Source organism: Talpa europaea, assembly GCF_964194135.1.
Source record: "Talpa europaea genome assembly, chromosome: 6".
NCBI classification, from domain to species: Eukaryota; Metazoa; Chordata; class Mammalia; order Eulipotyphla; family Talpidae; genus Talpa; species Talpa europaea.
In genome coordinates this window covers 138,620,302-138,640,205 of record NC_140072.1, presented here as the reverse complement: position 1 = coordinate 138,640,205, position 19,904 = coordinate 138,620,302, and the positions used below count along the sequence as shown (strand labels likewise).

General features: G+C 69.6%; 1 protein-coding gene across 1 annotated transcript; it reads left to right on the top strand.

The window, feature by feature from the left end:
• Positions 1-2,757: 2,757 nt before the first annotated feature.
• On the top strand, positions 2,758-17,978 carry GAS6 (growth arrest specific 6; the record flags this gene model as incomplete). Its single annotated transcript, XM_084234641.1, has 15 exons — positions 2,758-2,827; positions 3,056-3,222; positions 7,733-7,757; positions 8,414-8,476; positions 9,778-9,900; positions 10,194-10,316; positions 11,362-11,484; positions 11,861-11,982; positions 12,406-12,524; positions 12,766-12,955; positions 13,225-13,389; positions 14,096-14,264; positions 15,854-16,026; positions 16,955-17,183; positions 17,695-17,978. The coding sequence occupies 15 exons, from the start codon at positions 2,758-2,760 to the stop codon at positions 17,847-17,849; spliced, it is 2,016 nt and encodes a 671-aa protein (XP_084090767.1). The 3' UTR covers positions 17,850-17,978.
• Positions 17,979-19,904: the final 1,926 nt, after the last annotated feature.

Genomic DNA, 19,904 nt, shown 5'->3' with positions numbered 1-19,904 from the left:
TTAATACATCAGTCTGGCAGGGTCCCAGGGTACAAGCATAATATTAAAATGTCTATTGTGTATTTACATATTAGTAGGTGTGCACATATATGCTCGCTTCATCTTCACCAACGCGCGGAGGCAACATGACGAGACGGGGCGGCTCCTCAGCAGGAGGCACTGAGACAACGCCATATGCTCACGCGGCAGAAAAGCAGCGTCGACCCCTGACTCGCACTACACGAAAAACGAACTCAAAATGGATCATAGCCCAGGACTGGGAGAAAATCTTGCAACCTTGGAGTAAGCAAGGATGCCTGAGCGTGAAAGAAGGAGCCTGATACGCGACATGTCGTACAAATTTAAGGCTTCTGGCTTGGGAAAGGCACCACCAAGGAAGAGGAAAGGAAGCAGCTCAGAAGGAAAACTCTGCTCTTGCACCTGTGCTGAAAAAGGCACAATTTAGCAAACTTATCAGGTCAAGCAAACAGAACCAGGAGTTCTTGGCGGTGCTTTCCTTGGCTGGCGGGGGAGGCCCAGGCTTGCTCCGCCTCCCTCTCCGGGCGGCACCCCCTATTCCTGCCGCGAATGCCGTTGCCACCTGGAAGCCACCCAGGTGCTTCTGCCCAACATATTTCAACATCTCTTCAGACTTAGAGATAAGAGGGCAGAAGGAGCAACTGTGGAGGAGGAGCAGCGCTTGCCTGGGGGCATCAGGCTGCAGACAGAGCATGGGGGGCAGCCTGACCCACAGGGACCCCCAGTCCAGCTCATCCTGCAGACCACCCTGGACTCGTGCCCAGCAAGTCGAGGAGCGGAGCTTCAAGTCACACGTGCGATTACGCAACATGACCGGCTGCCACCTCTGTCCTGTGGGCCTCAGCCACGGAGGCAGCTGGCCTGGGTGTGGGAGAGGAGACGCTATGCATCTGGGTGTGGAGGGCCCCCCAGCAGGAGCCACACACACCCCCCCCAGCCCACAGAATCCTGCGGGCCTCAGCTAGGAGGTGCCCTGCCTCCACTACGCCTCAGGGCTCCAGAAGCTCTACCCAGAGCAGTGAGAAAAACATGCACTAGATAAGGGGGGAGGGGAGGGGGCAGTGCAGGGGTCACCATTACTCCCACGCACCAGGCCCCCAACGCACTGTCTAAGCTGTGCTCTGTTGCGGCCCCCCCACCCCCCCATGCGCTCCACAGACCAGGACCTGAGGCTGACGGAGACCAGCCTGGGCTGGGGACACCGACAGCTGCCTGCACCAGCGCTGGCTGGACCCCAACTCAGGCCACTCAAAAAATTAACCTTAAGCAGGTTAAAGGCTTCAGTGTAAACGCCCCTGGACGAAAACAGGTAAAGCCTCCTGGTGTTGGTCTTGGGGGTGATGTTCTAGAGACGACACCAAAAGCACAAGCAACGCAAGCAGAAGTGAGTGCGAGGCCAGAGCAGTAAGGTCCTGCCCAGCAGGGAGACGCCCAGCCTAGCGCAAGGCTGCCCGGGGACACCATGCCGCCCAGGCCCAGGTCCGGGGAAGGCAGCCTCGGCTGGAGGCCCACACGGGCAGCCGCCGCCTGATCCCGCTCGCACTGCGCAGCGCTGCTTAACAAGCACCAGCTCCCTCCATGTGACCGGGGACTCGGCTCCTGGACCGGACAGCGGCGGGCCCGGAGCCCCCAGACCGAGGGCCAGAGGACAGTCCAGCCGCTGGGCTGGGAAGCCGGGCCTGGGCTGGGGGGGAGGGGCACGGAGGGCCACAGCCTGGACAGGGCCTGGGGGGAGCCGCAGGGCCCGGCCCCGCCTCCAGGAGCTCCCCGGCCCGCACGGCCACGGCTGCAGGTGCAGAGGCCGCGCCCAGCACAGCGCGCAGGGCGGCGCCGTCTGCGGGGCGAAAGGCCCCGAAGCTTTGAACCCCAGACGCCCTGGAAGCTCAGCCGCGGCTCCGGGGCACGCGCGTCCTCCGGGCACGCGAGGGGGGGCGCTTTCATCCCGGGGCCGGGCTGCCGGGGCCCAGCAGGGAGCACAGGCCCAGGCCGCGCTCAGCTCGCCGCGCCCTCTGAAGCTCCCGCTGGACTTGCCACGCCCAGCCGGGCCTGGACGCTCAGGCCGGGACCCCAGGAGCCCCAGGGCTCTGCCAGCGCCAGCCGGGGCCCGGCAGGCCTGGGGGCGCAGCTCCACCCCTGACACCAGCCGGGGCTGTTTGGGGGGCCCCCGCCCCCAGGGCTTGGTTTGCCGCGACCCGCGGGCTGCGCTCTGGCCCGCGCCGGCTCTGGCGGGGTCTCCGGGGGGCGCCGCGGCAGCTGCGGGGGCGGGAGCGCGGACGCTGCCCGCGGGGTTCCCACTGGCCTGTTCCTCCTTCCTTTGGGGGTGCGGAGTGTCCGGACGCCGCGCGGGGCTCCCCCGAGAGGCCCTGCCGTGCCCGCCGGGTCCGCGCCCGGCGCCTCCGCCCGCGCAGTCGGGCAGCGCCTCTCGGGCCGCGCCGGGCGCGGGGGCCGGGCCTGCGCGGGGCGCCCCGCCAGCCTTTGATCCTGGCAGGCGGCCGGGGAGCCGCGCCCCGCCCGCCCGGCGCCGCCCCAGCCGCCGGCCCGGCCCCGCCCGCGCCCGCGCCCGCCCCCGCCGGCCGGCCCGGAGCGCAGAGCCGCCGCCGGCGGGATGTGACCTTCAGCGCCGCCCGCGCGGGATGACCGGAGCCTCCGCCCCGCGGCGCCCGCGGCCCGCCCCGGCCCCCCGGGCGCACTGACCGCGCGCTCCCGCCCCGCGGCCCGGCCCCGCGCCCGCCGCCCGCCATGCCGCCCGCCCTGCGCGCCGCGCTGCTGCTGCTGCTGCTGCTGCTGCTGGCCGGCGAGGCGGCGCCCGGTGAGTGCGCGCGGGGCGCGCGGGGCGCGCGGGGGTCGCGGGGCGCGCGGGGCGCGCGGGGGGCGCGGGGGGCCCGGGGCGCGCGGGGGGCGCGGGGCGCGCGGGGCGCGCGGGGCGCGCGGGGCGCGCGGGGGGCCCGGGGAGCGCGGCCCGCTCCGGCCCGCACCGGCCCGCCGAGCGCCCGGCCGGCTGACGGCGCCGCTGTCCCCCCGTCCCCCCCGCGGGCAGCCGTGATGCTGCGGGCGCGCGAGGCGGCGCAGTTCCTGCGGCCCAGGCAGCGCCGCGCCTACCAGGTCTTCGAGGAGGCCAAGCAGGGCCACCTGGAGCGGGAGTGCGTCGAGGAGCTGTGCAGCCGCGAGGAGGCCCGCGAGGTGTTCGAGAACGACCCCGAGACGGTGAGCGCCGAGGGCCGGGCGCCCCGCCCCCGGGGAGCGGATCCCACATTCCTCGCAGGTCGCCGGCGCCCTGGGGCCGGTCACCCCGAATGCCGGATCGGCGCCCTCGGGGTCTGTGAAAGGGCCGGGCTCTGGGCGCCCCCAGCCCGGTGCGCCCCTGTCCTCCCCGTGACCCCCGCCTGCGCCGCAGGGGAGGGGAGGCAGGCCCCGAGGCCCTGCACCGACCGCCTCCCGCCAGGCGGTGCCCGGGGCTGGCCGCTGGCCGGACCCCCTGAGCGGGAGCCTGGAGCAGGCAGGGAAGGCAGGGGCGAGCCCGAGGGGTGCAGGCGCGCCTGGGGAAGAGCTAGGGCGCAGCCCGGTGGGGCCGGTCCCCTGCCCGGGTGCGGCAGCCCAGGGACAGCGCCCGGCCTGCGGAAGCCAGCGCTGGGCAGGCGCCCTGGGGATGCTGGGCTCACCGGGCGGCCTCCCAGCCAAACCCCGTCAGGTAGGAAGTGCTGGACACCGGGTGGGGCAGCTGCACGCGGCTGCTGGCTGCAGTTTTTCTTTTAAGGAAATCCTCGGGCTGCGCAGGAAAGGACTCGGGCTTTGTTTTGGTGCATCTGAGCCACGGGAAGGTCCCTCTGGGTCACCTTCCGGAAACAAGCTTTAACACGTGGGCTGTCCTGCGCGCTGCTGCCAGGGTTGCGGGGACACTGCCCTCAGCCTCCCAGGCCCCCCAGGGCAGCACGGTGGTGCCCCATGGTGAGCCCACAGGGCCTGCCGGGGAGGGGGGGCCTGGGGCAGCCCCACCCCCCGCACCCCCACTGTGGACAGGCCCACCCCCGCCCTGACCAGAAACGCGGTGCCCACGGGAGTGAGGGTGGGGCTTGCAGGTGACAAGGCCACGGAGCACCAGGGGCCCTGCCGACCCCACTGTCCCCTCTCCCAGGACAGACCTGAATTCTCCCGTCCGGCTGATGCTGCGGTTCCCACGGACGCTCAGCCCAGGGTGGACGTCCCTGCCCAGATTTCTGGGCTTTTGTGTCTTGACTGTGATTTTGCTGCAGATGGAACCTGATGAAAGGAAAGCCGGGGGCAGGGCCCAGCCCCCCGGAGCTGTTCTCAGCTGCGCATGCAGCTGTGCACCCCAGGACGCCTGCACCTTAGCTGGGTGCACGGCCGGCCCCCAGCTCGCACCCCTGCACAGCTGCCTCCACCCCTCCCCAGAGTTCATGAGCTCCTGTTCCCAGAACCCTGTCCTCCTGCCCTACCCACCCCAGACAAGAATTGCGTATTTTCCTTCCCCCTCACCTTCCAGTGCGACCAGCCGCTGCCATGTCTCCCTCGCGGTTGGCTGACCCTGCCCTGCCCCTCCAGCTGGCGGAGACAGCACGGCATGCTGGGAGGAGCCGGGCCGGGGTCGGGGCGGGGGTCAAGGCCAGGGTCAGGGTTCGCGGGTGAGCGTCTCTCCTCCTCGTCTGTATTTTCCGCCCCTCTCCCCGCCGTGGGCGATCCCGGATGCCCCGGGTGGACACTGTCGGGCACTGTCAGTGCCGAGGCCACATCCTAACAGCAGCGCCTCTGAAGGTGACACTGCTGTGACTGTGGCAGTTGCTTCCTCCGCCGGGAAACATGTCTTCTCTCGAGAAGCTTCTTCCTTGCCTTTGACATGTGGCCATTTGCCCTCCGTGTGTGGCTGGGCTGCTGTCCAGCAGGGCGTGGGCCTGGCTTAGTGACCCAGACCGGGCCGAAGGGGCCTCCTGCGGGAGGAGCAGCTCCAGAGCTGGCTTTCTGGGGGTCCCCGACCTCATCCTGAGGACATTTGTGGGCTTTCCTCCTGCACCTGGCCGGTCAGTGTGAGGGCTCAGCCACGGTCACACCTCGCTTGGCCCATGACCCCACCGCTCTCTCCTGCAGCCGCCCTGGGGCTGGAGGCACTGGGAAGCACCCCCCACCTGGCCGTGCACTCCGGAACTGCCGGGAGCGTTCGTTGGCACGGGGTGGGGGCCACCCTCTGCCCGCTTAATCCCCACCTCTCCGAGCCTGCCTTTCTCTTTGGCAGGGGCAGCAGGACGGGCTCAGAGCCATTCTGCGCTGCCAGCCGCACCCCTCCCCCGCGATCAAGCACACACCTGAGCAGGAGGAGGGCTCCCCACTTGGCTTGGCCCCAGGGAGTCTGGCAGCCTGTGGCCCTCCCTGCAGAGCCCAGCAGCGCTAGCCTAGCTGCCTTCCTGCCCCTGCGGCCCTTCCTCTCGCACCTCCTCCTGCTGATTCGGGGAACCAGGCCCACCTGTCTCCCCTCTGCAGGCTTCTGAGCTCCTTTGGAGGCTCTCCCCAGGCCTTTACAGCAGGCAGACTCCAGGCAGGGAGGGGACGCACTCCAGCCAGACACCCCCCCCCCGGGGCAGGCACCAGCCCCATTGCTCCAGCCACCCCGGCCATGGGCCCGACTCCCGCGGGCACCCAGCCAGGTGCCTGCCCAGCCCTGATGCTGCTCCCCGGGGCCCCGCAGCCTGCCTCTCACTGCTCGTCCCTCTGTTCCCTCTGTATCTCCAAGTCTCGCTCACCTCCGCTACCTACTCCTGCTGCCCCGGCTCCCACAGGGGTGAGGAACCCCTGCGTGGGCACGGCTTGTTCCTGGGCGGCCTCAATACCCCCACACCTGCTGCCAGTCGCATCTGCCCCTCAACACACCTGCCCCATGCCCCAGGTGCTGTTGGGGTCACCTGAGGCAGCTCATGGGGCAGAAATGGGGCTCCAGGACGGGGGTGAGGAAGGTGAGGAGGGCCCTCACCACCCCAGTGACCCGCCTCCACAGTGCCAGCCCCTGGCCTGCAAGCACCCCCGCCCCGCCCCAGCGCAGCTGCCCACTACTGCCCACCCAGACTCACACGCTGACACAGCCACACGGCCCCGCGCACCGGAGGCCAGGGTTGCCCTGAGGCGGCGTGGTGCCTGGCCAGCCAGCGAGCACGTCCTCCCAGTGAGCGCGTCCTCCTGCCAGGGCTCCATACCTGTGGGAGGAAATCCCAAGACAGCTTGAGAAGTCCTCAAAGTCCCCTTTGTTATGAGGAACAAAACGCCATTTAGGAAGCTAATGCTCTTACCCGCCGGGCAGCAGGGCGCCCCGCCACTGCCCATAGGCTGACGTGGCCGCCGGACCCTTCTCCTGTCCTGCTGGCCTCCTTCCTCTCTTGCCCACAAGAAGTCAGTGCCAGCCCCTGCTCAGAGCCTGGGTGAGGGGCACCGGCCCTGCGTGCCCACATGGCCGCCCTACTTTCTGCTGACTGCCTGCAGCGGCCCAGGGGGCCTCTGTCGACTCATTCAGTCTGCCCACAGCCTGGCCAGAGTGACCCGAGGCCTGGGTGCCGCCCACACCTCTGTCCTGCGGTGGGGATGGCCTCCCGGACAGACACTGGACAGGGCCAGCCCCCACCCCTGCACCAGCCCCAGCTCCAGCCCCACCCCAGCCTCACCTGGGCCCCACTCCAGCACCCTGGCCCCGCTCTGGCCTCGCCCCCACCCAAGTGGGCTGTACGTGACTCGAGTCCGGTCTGCTGAGCGTCTGCTGTGCCTCCAGGGTCCCGGGCCCCCTGTGGACTTGTGAGCCAGCAGGGCCTGGAGAGCCCCGCGGACCATGCTGAGCAGCAGGACGGGTCAGCCCGCGGCAGTGGGGTCTGCAGGACGGGCCTTTCCACGTGCGCTTTATAAAATTCGGGCTACAGATGCGACTAGGGAGAACGATTTGAGAATAAAGAAATACAAAGATGAGAACTGGGGGCATGGCACGGTGCTCCCCAAGCAGAGACTGTGTGCACAGCGCAGAGCCACAGTGTCCTTGACAACAGAGATGCTTTGTGGACCGTGCTGGCGCTTCCTGCGCGTTCCCAAGACCTTCTGTGACCTGGGGAGCCCGGTGCCCCTGGGGCGGTGCCCCATGACTCCGGGGCCCTTCCCTGGCTGCCCTGGTGCCGGGCGCCGTCGTCGGGAAAGCTTGCAGGTGGTCAGTTTCATTTGGTTTGTCAAATTCAGGGACCAGGCATTTGTCTGGATACTGGAGAGCAGCAAACAGCCATGGCTTCAGGAGACGGTTTCTCATGTGAAGACGGAGCCAGGGCGCTGTGCCCGCCGGGACGCGCTCCTGACCGCTGTGCTGGCCCCCGCTCCAGCCTGTCTTCAAGGCCTCCTCCCGCGGGCAGGGAGGGTGCGGAGCCGGCCAGCGCCCCGGGCCTGCCGCGGACGGACGGGAGCCCCTGCTCCCCGGTGCCGCTCCCTCCCAGAGCCAGCAGCAGACCCGCGTCCGCCCTCCCCAGGCGCTGAGCTGGCCGCGGAGGGGAGGCCGTGGCCCGCTGTCCTTCCTGTGGCCCCTGGGCGGCCTCGAGGGCCTGCGCTCAGCCTCCAGGAAGCGCAGCTGCAGTGCGGGTCAGACCCCAGCCCCCGAGCCGTTTCTCTCCGGGGAAGAAGCAGGAGGCCCTGGTCTCTGGTGCCTCGGCCGCCTGGCAAGCTGCTTTTTCTTTTTCTCTCTCTGCAGGAGTATTTCTACCCTCGCTACCTAGGTGAGTCCTCGCTGTTCCCCTGGGGGTCAGATCTATGCGGGGGCTGAGGGTCACGCGCTGGAGCAGCCTCTGCGGTCACCCCTCACGGCCTGGCCCCGGTGCCCAGATGTGCCCGGAGGGCCTGCTCCCCGGAGCTGCCCTGCCCCACCTGAAGCAGCTGCAGGCTCTGGGTGTAGCGGCTCAGACAGGCGCCGTGCCCGCCTTGCCCCCACTGCGGGAAGGGCCTCCGGCACCTTCCCTGGGTCTGTGCCTCTCCGAGGCAGCATGTTCGGGGTCCCCTTTGCAACAAGCAGAGGGGCTGGGCGGGCCTGAGAAAGGGGCCGGCAGCTCCAGGCTCCCCTCCCCGCCACCTCGGTGTGTTTCCAGAGGCAAAGGGTGGCAGTCACCCGCGAGCCGGCCCAGGCGTCCAGGATGCCCACGTGTTCAGCACAGGCCTGGTCGCGGTCCCTGCCGAGGCTGGCTGGCCAGGAGGGGGCTCCCTGGGCAGGCCGGCGGTCAGCAGGCGGTGTTGCAGGTCGGGCGCCTGCCTTGGCGTGGGCCGTGACCCCCAAGCGCCGCCTAGAGGGTCTCCGGGTGCCCGGGGGGTGCTCTGAGTGACGCCCCGAGGGTCGTTGCTGGGGCCACATCCAACCAGCCCACGTGCTCCCCTCTTGCAGATTGTATCACCAAGCATGGCTCCCCATACACCAGGAACCCCAACTTTGTCTCCTGCGTTCAAAGTAAGTGTCTCCTCCTGCTCCTGCAGACCTGCGGCCCTGGGAACGCCAGGCTCGCTTCTCCCCGAGGGCCTGGACGACCCGCCTTCTGAGGGCCTGGGGACTCCTGCACCGGCCCCTGTTCACCCCACTTTCTTTTTTGGGCAAATGCATTTTGGCAAGACATGGAAGCCTGACCTGGAGGGAGCTGGGTGGCTGCCCTACCCTGCCCTGCCCTGCCAGGCCACCTGGCCTAGCGGGCCTCTTGACAGCCCATGGGCACAGTCTGCCCAGACAGCAGAGCCTGCCCTGAGCCCCCTGGGCCTGCTGGAGAAGCGGGTTTGTCCTTGTCAGTGACCACAGCAAGGCAGGGCGAGCCGGGGGCGGGCAGGGCAGGCCATCCTGTCTGGCCAGTCAGCCTGCCCAGCGCTGGGGCGCACCTGGCCCGTGCCGCCCAGCAGCTGGAAGAGCCGGTGTGCAGCCTGGAAGGACAGGGAGGAAGGGCAGGCCCCGGGGCCAAGCGTCGGCAGGCACGGAGAGGGAGACAGTGGGGACCCGCTGAGCGCAAAGCCACAGGGGCACCTTGGGGGACCCTCAGCACCCCGGCACTGCCCCAGGGTCTGCAGGCCCCGCCCTTCCTGAGCCTGCGCCCAGCCCCCCCCCACACCCCAGGGAGAGTCTGGAGCTCCAGGGCAGCTCTGCGTCCAGGCCCCTCTCTGCAGGGCCTCCCCAGGCTGAGCTCAGCTGTGTAGGGAGCCCGTCAGGGCCCCTGACCAGGGGTGTAGTGAGTGTAGTGAGTGTGGCACCCCGAGAAAACTGGCTTGGGCGGGTGCTGCCCATGGGAGCTGGGCGCTGCCTCAGGCTTCCTGGCTGCCTGGGCCGGCTCCCTCCCGCACAGGCAGATTTCTGGAAAAGGAGGGGCCGTGCTCCCCAGCAGCCAAGACTGCAGAAGGAATGTTGGCGAGAGCTGGCGGGTCGGGAGTTTGGGGTCAGCAGACCTGGCCAGGAAGGCGGAGAGGCCCGCGGGTTAGGGTCATGCTCCTCCGCCAGGAAGGCTTTGGGTCAGCCCCGGGGGCTCTGGGGCTCCTCACTCCACCCTCTCCCAGGGCCTATCCCGGCCCCCCTGGCCTGATGGGCCTGCGGCTGCTCCCCACACGCTGTCCCGGGCCTCCTGGAAGCAGCCCGAGCCTGGCCAGCCTGTGCCCTGCCCTGGGTCCTGACCAGGGGAGACGGCCGTGGGCAGGCAGCGGGCCCTGAGGGTGCCAGGGCCCTCCTGCACTTCCTCAGCCTCTGGGGGCTTCAGGACTCTCCTTCTTTCCCCCCAGACCTGCCCGACCAGTGCTCCCCGAACCCCTGCGACAGGGAGGGCACCCTGCTCTGCCAGGACCTCATGGGCAACTTCTACTGCCAGTGCAGAGCCGGCTGGGGGGGGCGGCTCTGTGACAGAGGTGAGCGCGGGCACCTGGGCCCTGCAGGACAGCAGGGTCCTGTCCCCTCCCCGGCTCACCATCCACCAGGGCCACAGAGCTGGGGCCTGCTCCCGTCGAGTCAGGAGGACCTCCCGGCGGGCTGTCCTGGGGTGCGGCCGGCTCAGCCCCTGGTCCTCACCAGGTTGCCGTGAGGACCCCCTACCCTCTGTCCACACCTAAGGGTGGGGGCGATGGTCACTGCAGACACCGCCTCCCGCCCCAGGGGGTGGGTGTCGCCCACGGCTCCCCAGCCCTCTGTGTCCCGCACCCAGACGTCAACGAGTGTGGCCAGCAGAATGGAGGCTGCACGCAGATATGCTACAACCGGCCTGGCAGCTTCCACTGTGCCTGCTACAGCGGCTACACGCTGCTGGCTGATGGCCGCACCTGTCAAGGTGAGACAAGCGGGCGATGCCCCCACCCACCCTCCGCACCCCGCCCCCTGCCTTACCCCCTCCACCCCACCCCTTTGTTCCCCTTGGGCTGAATTGCCCCGGCCTACATGCTCACTCCCCGGGTTCTGGGCAGAGGGAAGGCGGTGGGAGGGTGCTAGCGGGCAGCACAGGCCCGGGCATGTGGGCGCACGAGGAGCTGACCCTGCACTGGAGACTCAGGGCTGCCGAGCCTCCTGCCGCCCCCCAGGCAACAGAGTCCGGGCCCCCAGAAGCCCCAATACCTGCAGAGGTCACCAGCGGGACTGCAGACCCAGGCCCCCAGCTGCAGCCCCCCTCCTGAGAGGTCTACTCAGCCCCTCTTGCCTCTGCTTCCACAGGCCAGGGGGTTTCCTGAGGCCCTTGCCCCAGCGCTCCCCGGGGGTCCTCCTGGGCATCCCCAGGCCAACAAGGGGCAGCCCCGCCTTGCAGGGGAGCTTTCCTCCACCTCAGCCCTGCTGGGGCACCCTGCCCTCTGTCAGAGGCCCTGCCCCGCCAGCCACCCACCGTGCCTGGCCCTTCCTTCCTGCGGGACCCCAGGGCCGAGGAAGCTGGTGAAGGGAACTGCCGGCCTGCAGGACGTGGGTCTTGACACTCAGGGTCTCCAGGGCAGCAGAGGAGGCAGGCTCAGCCGCCTGCCAGGGAGGGAGGCAAGGCTGGGGCGCCCCGCGATGCCGGGGCGCTCAGAGGTCAGCAGACTTTAGCGCAAAGGGCCCCAGGGACAGCAGGCGATCACGTGTGTGCGCGACCGTGTCCCTGGTGTCGGTGCCCGCTGGTGTCTGCTGTCCACCTCCTAGCCAGACCTTCTCAGAAGCGCCTGCTTGCCCTGCTGCGGGCCTGGCGCCACGAGTCCAGGACCCAGGGGCACAGGCGGGAGGAGGCCCGTTGCAGGGACTTGGGGGGCCAGTGCCCCTCACCGAGCGGAGACAGTGAGACCCCTGCAGCCACAGGCCTGGGTGTGGGTGTGGCGGCCCCGTCCCCCTGCAGCTGCACCCCTGCCTCTCCCCAGATGTGGACGAGTGCGCAGACCCTGGGGCCTGCGGGGCGGCGCGCTGCGGGAACCTACCCGGCTCCTACTCCTGTCTGTGCGACGCGGGGTTCACATTCAGCGCCCGGGAGAAGGCCTGCCGAGGTAGGCGCCGCGACCCCCACCGTGCAGTGCCACCCGGGTGGCAGAACAGTGCCAGGCGGCAGGGCCTGGAGGGCAGTCCCGGGCCCCAGAGCGCGGCAGGAGGCCTCCTGCGCCTGCACGTGTGCCTGGCCCGCAGGCCGCCTGCTGGACACCGGCTCCCCTGCGCCGCGCGAGCCGTTGGCCTCTGTGGGGCTGGGCGCGCTGACCTTCCTGAGTGCCAGCTGGGCCGGGGCGCAGAAAGGAGAGGCTCTTTCCATCCTCCTGCTGGCGGTGGCTGCGCCCTCCATGAGCAGACGGGAGGGGCTGAGGAGCCGGCAGAGGAGGGGCGCTGCCCCTGCCCCTGCCCCCTCAGCTGCCGGGCTCTCCCCTGGCGCAGATGTGGACGAGTGCGCGGAGGGACGCTGCGAGCAGGCCTGCGTCAACGCGCCGGGGAGCTACACCTGCCACTGCGACGGCCGCGGGGGCCTCAAGCTGGCGGAGGACATGAACACCTGCGAGGTAGCCGCCCGGGCGTGGGTGGGGCCAGCGGGCCCCCCGCGGCTGTCCTCGAGCGCCCCCCACCCCTGCAGCTGTCCACGCCCGCCGGCCCACTGGCGTGGAGAAGCTGCGGTGCGGGGCACCGAACTTTCGAGAAACAACAGCCTTCCAGGCCCCGGGTCCTATTTATTTTATAGTGGTACCGTCGCCGCCTCTTCCTCTGTGCGCCCATGGGTCTAAATGCTGGGCGACTTAACAAGCAAAGGGGGTCAGCGGGGAGGGGGACCGGTGCCGGCTGGGGGCCGCCGAGCCTGGCCGGGCCCCGGAAGCCTCCCTGGGAACAGCCTGCAGGGCGCGGCGGGGGTGGGCTGGGCGGCAGCGAGGCGGGGCAGGAGAACAGGCGCTGGCCGGCGGGCTGCCCCCATGCCCTGCCCCTCCCTACAGGACATTCTGCCCTGCGTGCCTTTCAACGTGGCCAAGAGTGTGAAGTCCTTGTACCTGGGCCGCATGTTCAGCGGGACGCCCGTGATCCGCCTGCGCTTCAAGCGGCTGCAGCCCACCAGGTGGGGGCGGCTCGGGGTTGGGGGCAGCCTCAGCTTGGGCATCCTGTTCCCGCCGGCCGCCCCCTGGAGGGCGCCCCACTGTCCAGCCCAGCGGCGCCTGGTGCGGTTCCCAGGCTGGGTCTGGGGTCCTGTCCCAAGCACCCTGGGGCCTCCGGAGAGAGACCTGGGGGGCCGGCCTGCTGAGCTGCACCCTGGCAGGCGGCGCTACAGCCTGGGACAACGGGTGTGTTTGTGCCCACAGACTCGTGGCAGAGTTCGACTTCAGGACCTTTGACCCTGAAGGGGTCCTCTTCTTTGCCGGAGGCCACCAGGACAGCACCTGGATCGTGCTGGGCCTGCGGGCCGGCCGGCTGGAGCTGCAGCTGCGGTACCAGGGCGTGGGCCGCGTCACCAGCAGCGGGCCCGTCATCAGCCACGGCAGGTGGCAGACAGTAAGGGCGCCGGGACCTGGGGCCATGGCGTGTCCTGCCTGCTGGCGCCGGCGAGGGCGCACGGAGCCAGGGCTGTGCAGGTGGGGGGCGGGGCACTAGAGGGCCCCTTGGCGGCAGCACCCTGTGGGGCCCAGAGGATATCCAGGGCAGGAGGTGGGAGGCATCACGGGGCCCACTGGGGCCTGTGGGGCCAGCGCGTCTCCCGAGGGGCATCTGGGCGGGGCGGGCCGCGTCTCGCAGCAGCCCTGGCTCACAGCGCCGGCTTGCAGATCTCCGTGGAGGAGCTGGAGCGGAGCCTGGTAGTGAAGGTGAACAAGGACGCTGTGATGAAGATCGCCGTGTCGGGGGACCTGTTCCAGCTGGAGCGGGGGCTCTACCACCTGAACCTGACCGTGGGCGGCCTCCCCTTCAAGGAGAAGGACCTGGTCCAGCCCGTAAGTCGGGGACCCCACAGCTGTGGGCAGCGCCTCAGCAGGCCGCGGGAACCTGGACAGTGGGCCTCGCCCACTCTTTCGTGAGACCCTCTGAGCTTTCATCTGCATTTTTGTCTCAATTGACGATAAAATGTCTAATTTGCAGTGGAGATAAAATGCAACGAAATTATTCTTTAACAAAAGAACAAGGAGCTCCGGACGGACGCCCCAAGGACCGTGGGGCTTAGCCTGCCGGGTTCCTGCGGCGGGCGGCCTGTGGGGGCAGGGCTCCTCCCCACCGTCTCCCAGCCTGGGCCAGCAGCCAGGGTCCGGCCCTGGTTAGGGTCCCTCCTCGGGTGCCAGGAAGGGGCTGCGGGCACCAGGGAGCCCGCCATGTGCTCTGCAACGGTCCACATGCCTGCTCTGCCCGCACAGACTGAGGTCACCACTGGGTGGCCGGGTAGGAAGTGCACTGCCCACTGGCCTCAGTCCAGCCCACGTGTCTCAAGGGCATTTTGGTGCCAGGTAAGGTGCCAGCACCACCTCTACACAGTGTTTCCTCCCCCCAAGTGGAGCCAGCACCCCTCGATCACGAGTGTCCTGGGGTCAGCCACGTGGCAGGAGGGGGCGGCAGCGCAGGCGGCCTCCCAGGACAGGCACAAGGTCCCCTGAGCCCGGGCTCGCCGTGGCGGTGCCGTGGGCGCCTGGCAGTGGCTCTGCCTTGCAGATGAACCCCCGCCTGGACGGCTGCATGCGGAGCTGGAACTGGGTGAACGGGGAGGACGGCTCCATCCAGGAGACGGTCAGGGTGAACGGGAAGATGCAGTGCCTGTCAGCGGCCGAGCGCGGCTCCTTCTACCCCGGCCGCGGCCTTGCCTTCTACAGCCTGGCCTACGGTGAGCCTGGGGGGGTGGGGGGCACCCGGGACGGAGCGCTGAGGGCCGTGTGGGCGGGGCCGGGCTCCCGCGGGCAGACCCAGGACGGGGCGCCGCTCTGTGCGAGGAGTCAGGGAGGCTCCCAAGGGGCTGGGACTGGAGAGGACAGAGCTGGTTGGGCCACCGGGGCGGCTGCTGGCGCCTGGGTTTCCATGAGGACCAAGCCTGGGGGGCTTTCTCCTCCCTGGGGCAGGAAAGGGTGAGCACTTGCCCTCCTGGCCTCGAGAGCCATAGCAGGGTGTGGCTGTGAGGCTGGGCCGGGCGGGAGTGAGGCAGCGTCCATCCCTGACCCAAGTGCAGAGGCCTTGGCCTCGGTAAAGCAGGAGCCCAGGCTTCCTAGAACAGGGCCCAGCAGCTCCTCCAGGCCCTGGGCCGGCAGAGCCCGGACCGTGCCCCCGCCCTGAGCGCCTGCTGCCCCTCGCACACCCCTCGGCCCCGTGTCCACTGCCCGAGACCGGGTGGAGAGCTGGCGGCCAGAGCCATCCAGAGCTCTCCCCGGGGCTCCTGGCGCGGGGGGCTCTGTGGCTGCTCCTCCCCCCTTTCCGTCGCCTGCTCCTGCCCAGCCTGGCACGGCCACCTCAGCCACTGCCCAGGCCACCATCCCAGCCCCGCCCCTCAGCGCCGCCGTTGCCCATGCGGCACCACAGGGCACGAGGAGCCAGACTGCCCCTCTGTCCTGGGGAGCCAGGCGCCCTCCCATGGGCCGTTGCCCATGCGCCCCCGCGTCCCATGGGCCCGCGCCCTGGTTGCCCGCAGCCTGTGCCCAGTCTCTGCACTGTCCGGTCGTGCCTCTGCGATGAGACAGTCTGCGGCGCCAGAGGTTCTTGCAGGGACCCAGTGGGCCTTTTGAGATCCTGAGCTGTGCGCTCATGTCCGCCCCACACGGGGACTGCGCAGGTCAAGGCCCTGAGGGTCACCGCCATCCCCCACTTCCCCTCTGCCCACGGCCCCCAGAGCGCTCGGGCTCTCCGCCGCTGCTCACCGCCGGCTGCCCGCATCCACACGCGGCGCGCACAGCCAGCTCACAGCGGGCAGAGGGCCCACGCGGGGCGGGTCACGGCGGGGCCGAGTGCTGGCAGGAGCACAGGCAGCCGGGCGCCCCGGCTCACCCTGCACACACGCCCTAGGGGGCCTCAAGCCCTGTGGGCCCAGCACAGAGAAGGGGCAGAGGGGTGGACGCGGCCCGGGTGCGTGTGCTGCTTGCCCTTGACGCTCAGGGTCATATGCCCCTGAGTGCAGAGCCCTGGGTCAGGGGAACCGGGTCAGCTCCCAGGCCGCTGCCCTGGGGGCCGAGACTGCGCAGCCAGCCTCACAGGGAGGCCGTGAGAGCACGTCCTGTGGACACCGAGGTCTGGGACCCCAGGCCCGGTGGCCTGTGCCTGGGGCAGGGGCACCGAGGGGGAGATGCGGGTCCGGAGGCGTCTGTTTCTCCGTCCTCCCTCGGCGGCGGCTCGTTCGACGCGCTGACCAGGCCGAGGCCCCGCCGGGCACCGCTCACTCTGGCCTCTGTCCCGCTTGCACGGCGCGGTGGTGCGCGGCCTGCATCGCAGCTCGCACGTCCCCAGACCTGGGCACCGAGGCCACCTGGGAGATAGAGGTCGTGGCTCGGATCCGCCCCGCCACTGACACGGGGGTGCTGCTCGCGCTGGTGGCCGAGGACCATGCCGTGGCCCTGTCCGTGGCCCTGGTGGACTACCACTCCACCAAGAAGCTCAAGAAGCAGGTACCACTGCCGCCGCGGGGCGGGGCCCCACCTCCTGGGGGCTCTGGCTGCCCCCACCCTTCCAGCCTAGAAGTCCTGTCCCCGTCCTCATTTCTCCAAGGCTGACGGGCCAGGCAGCCCCCCAGCGCGCCCCCCACTACGCAGCGTGGCCCTCCTCACATAGCCCTCCCCCAGCGCTGCTCCCACCCCCCAGCAGGATGCCCACCTCTGCGCCCTCAGCGCCCCTAGTCCTGCTCTCGGAGAGCAGCTCAGTCAGGGCAGGGGTGACCCAAGCGGGAGGCCGCTGCAGCCGGCGCCCTCGTCCGCCCGGCCCGGGGCTGGCGCCAGCGGGGGCCCTGCCCGGAGGCTCAGCCTGCGCTCGGGTCCACAGTCCAGGCGCGCGCACCCTCCCAGGGTACGGAAGCCGCCGTGCCTGTGCGTCCCAGCCTTTCAGCCCAGGCTGGGTGGTCTGCAACCCGGGCTGTGCCCGGACTCCGGGCGGCCGCATCACTCTGCTGTGCTCAGCGCAGATGTCCCGGCCGCGGCCTCTGCTGGCCTTGGGTCTGTGTGCTTGGCCGGCCACTGGGGGCTGCGTGTGACCCCACCCCCTGGGAGCATGATGGGGCACCGCCACCCACCCTTGCCAGCAAATGTGTAAGCAGCAGCAAAGACTCAAGGCCCCGAGCCCGGTCATAACATGCACATGCACCCGACGCCAGGAGGCCAGTGTGGGGACCCCTGCAGACCTCTAGTCAGCATATGCACCCATGGCCAGTAGCCAGGGGCTGCTCCCACCCCCCCCCCCAGCCTACAGCCTCCCCTGAAGCCCAGAGCCAAGAACTTGTACCCCCACAGCCCCCCTGGACCCCAGAACCCAGAACTTATACCCCCACTGCTCAGCGCCTCCCCCCCGCACCCCACCCTGCGGCTCAGTGCCTGTCCCCCGCAGCTGGTGGTGCTGGCCGTGGAGAGCATCGCCCTGGCGGTGATGGAGATCAAGGTGTGTGACGGTCAGGAGCACGTGGTACGAGTCTCGGTGAGGGACAGCGAGGCCACCCTGGAGGTGGACGGCACCAGGGGCCAGAGCGAGGTGAGCCCCGCGGGGCTGCAGGAGCGTCTGGCTGTGCTTGGGAGGCACCTGCAGGGACCGGTGCTCACCTTCGTCGGGGGACTACCAGGTGAGGACCCCGCTGGTGCACGGGGGTGGGGTGCTCCCAGTGGCCCCAGCTCGTGAGCCTCCCTACACCAAGTGGGTCTTTGACCCGAGGAAGAGGGCACTAGCGTGGTGGACAGGCCACCTCGGTCCTTCACCAGATCAGCTTATGGGGTGAGGCTGAGCGAGGCCTCCCTGGGGCGGGCCAGCGCCCCCAATGCCTGCGGGCCCAGCCCAGTGCAGAGGCGCCTGCCCGGGGCAGATGGGCGGGATGGACTGTGAGTAGGACACGGCTGCCAAGAAGACCCAGTTTCCACAAACAGCCCGCACGGGCGGGGGCCGGGCCGCCCCTCTTGCCAAGAAAACACGGTCCGCAGGGCCATGGGCTCAGGGCTCTTCCTGGGGTAAAGGCAGGGTCTCCGCGGGGCCTGACGGCCGGTGTTCAGGGCTGCCCCGGGGCCTGTGGCCAGGCCAGGCGGCGGCTGGGGCCCCCGTGCCTGTGAGCGGGCGGCTGAGCGCTGCTGTCCCCGTCCCAGATGTGCCGGTCACCGCTGCGCCCGTCACGGCCTTCTACCGCGGCTGCATGACGCTGGAGGTCAACCGGAAGGCGCTGGACCTGGACGAGGCCGCCTACAAGCACAGCGACATCCTGTCCCACTCCTGCCCCCCGGTTGAGCCGGCCGCCCCCTGACCGGCGCCTGCCAGACGGAGGCCCGACCCTCTGCTGTGAATGTGTAAATAGTGGGAGACGGACCTCCCGGCCGGAACCACACCCCACCCTCGGCACCACGGGAGCGGCGGCTGGCACCCGCCAGAGCGTGCCCACGAAGATAACGCTGTTATTTTTATTACCAGATGCTTCTTTCTGACCTAAAACTATGGGGAAATAAAATCTTCACAGACGTCTTTCTAACCCTGCGTGGGCAGTCTCGCTGCCTCCCCGCCCAGGGACCTAAGGTCGAGGCCTGGGTCACAGCCCGGAGCTTGTGCAGCGGCGTGGCCAGTGGCTGGTGCCATTGGCCTCTGCCCGCAGCTGACCTGCTGTGGGCCGAGGCCAGGCAGGGCCTGAGCGGGCAGCAGGCGGGGGCGGCAGCCTGTGCCCAGCGTGGAAGGAACAGCGCCTCCGTGGAGCCAGTGGGCCGGCCAGGAGGGCTGGGGTTGGGGGCTGGGGTGCAGGGGAGAGCCAGGATGGCTCTGAGGTGGGGTGGACGCCCAGGCATTCAGACACAGGTTTCGGAGATGTCCCCGGGGCTGTGTGGTCTGGTGGCACCTGTCCATGTAGACACAGGCCAGAGCGGGGGTCAGCAGTGACCCTGCCCGGAGCCCTTGGCTGAACTCAGCCTCTAGGTGAGCAGACTGAGGCCTGTGGTGCCAGGGCCTGCAAGGGCCTTCAGGGCTGGCCTGAGGTGGCGCCCGCACTGACCGGCAGGCCGGGTCCTGGGTGCACCCCCTGTCCTTGGGTCCTGCTCCCTGGTGGGCCCTCGACCTGCAACACGTACGTGTGGGTGTGGGCGTGCGTGCATGCATGTGCACGTGACCGCCTGTGGGTGCGGTGCCCCCGTCCTCCCCAGCTCTGCCCGCACTGATCAGAGGTTCTGCAGACTGGGGGCCCAGGAGACTCGTGAGAGGCCCCGCTGGTGTCTGAGAACCAGGGTAACAGCCTCAGGGGGTGGGAACCCTGGGCCTGCGGGGGACGCTCACCAGGGGCGCTCCGGCCTGTGTCCCCACCAGCTGGCCCCCGGTAGGCGGGCAGCCTGGACTGGGCTGGGCAGGCAGGCTGGAGGTAGCCCCAGCTGTCCATCTAGGCTGGGAGGGCCCAGTTCCCAAGAGCTCTGGGGCTGACCAGGAGGGTTCGGATGTGGATGTTCCCTGCCCAGTAGGCAGAGGGATCCGGCTGACCCACCTCCAGCCCGTGGAGCAGGCCCCGGCGGCTCCGCCCTGCTCTCAGGGCCCTATGTCGTCAGCACAGGGCCGAAGCCCCGACCGCGGGGGTGTCTGGCCGACTCTCAGCTTGCCTGGGCGCGTGTGTGGAGACAGCCCTGGAATGTTCCCGGGCAAGGCGCCCCTGGCCAGCAGGAAGCCTGCTCCGGACTGGTCCAGCTCCCTCGAGACAGCTGGGGCCAAGCTGAGTGCTGGGTCCCGGGACACACATCCAGGGCCGGCATCCAGGCTGGCTGACCGCCCCGCTGGTCGCCCCAGCTGCGTGGTCATCGGGGGTGCCAAGCACACATCTACCCGTGTGGTTCCCACTGGGCACCAGGGATCCCTACAGCTTCCCAGAAAACACCTGGCCAAGGCCAGAACCTGCCCAGTGCAGCCAGGCTGCTGTCCACCTGGACCTGGTGCAGGAGAGCCGGCTGCAGAGGGGCTGCTCCCAGGCCTTGTCTCTGTGCGGGTCCGGGCGAGAGTGACTAGGGGGGACGCCGGGGCAGCCGGGTGAGTTCATTTCAGTTTGCTGCTTTTTTTCAAGAGCAACCACAGATTTATTCGCTTTTCTGTTTTGATTTTGGGGCGCTACTGACCGGAGGCGGCTATTCCGGCACTTCATGAGTTGCCAGGAGCGCCCCCACACATGGAGGGCGTCTACGGAGGCGCTGCTGCAGGAGGCGCGTCCCCCCACCCCAGACCGGCGTGCTCTGCGGCTCCGCTGCCCCGCGGGCGTGAGCAGGTCCCCACGGCTCTCCCGCAGCCCCCGCCCTCGCCCTGGGCAGCCTGCGACCCCCCGGGCAGCGCGGTCACTCTGCCC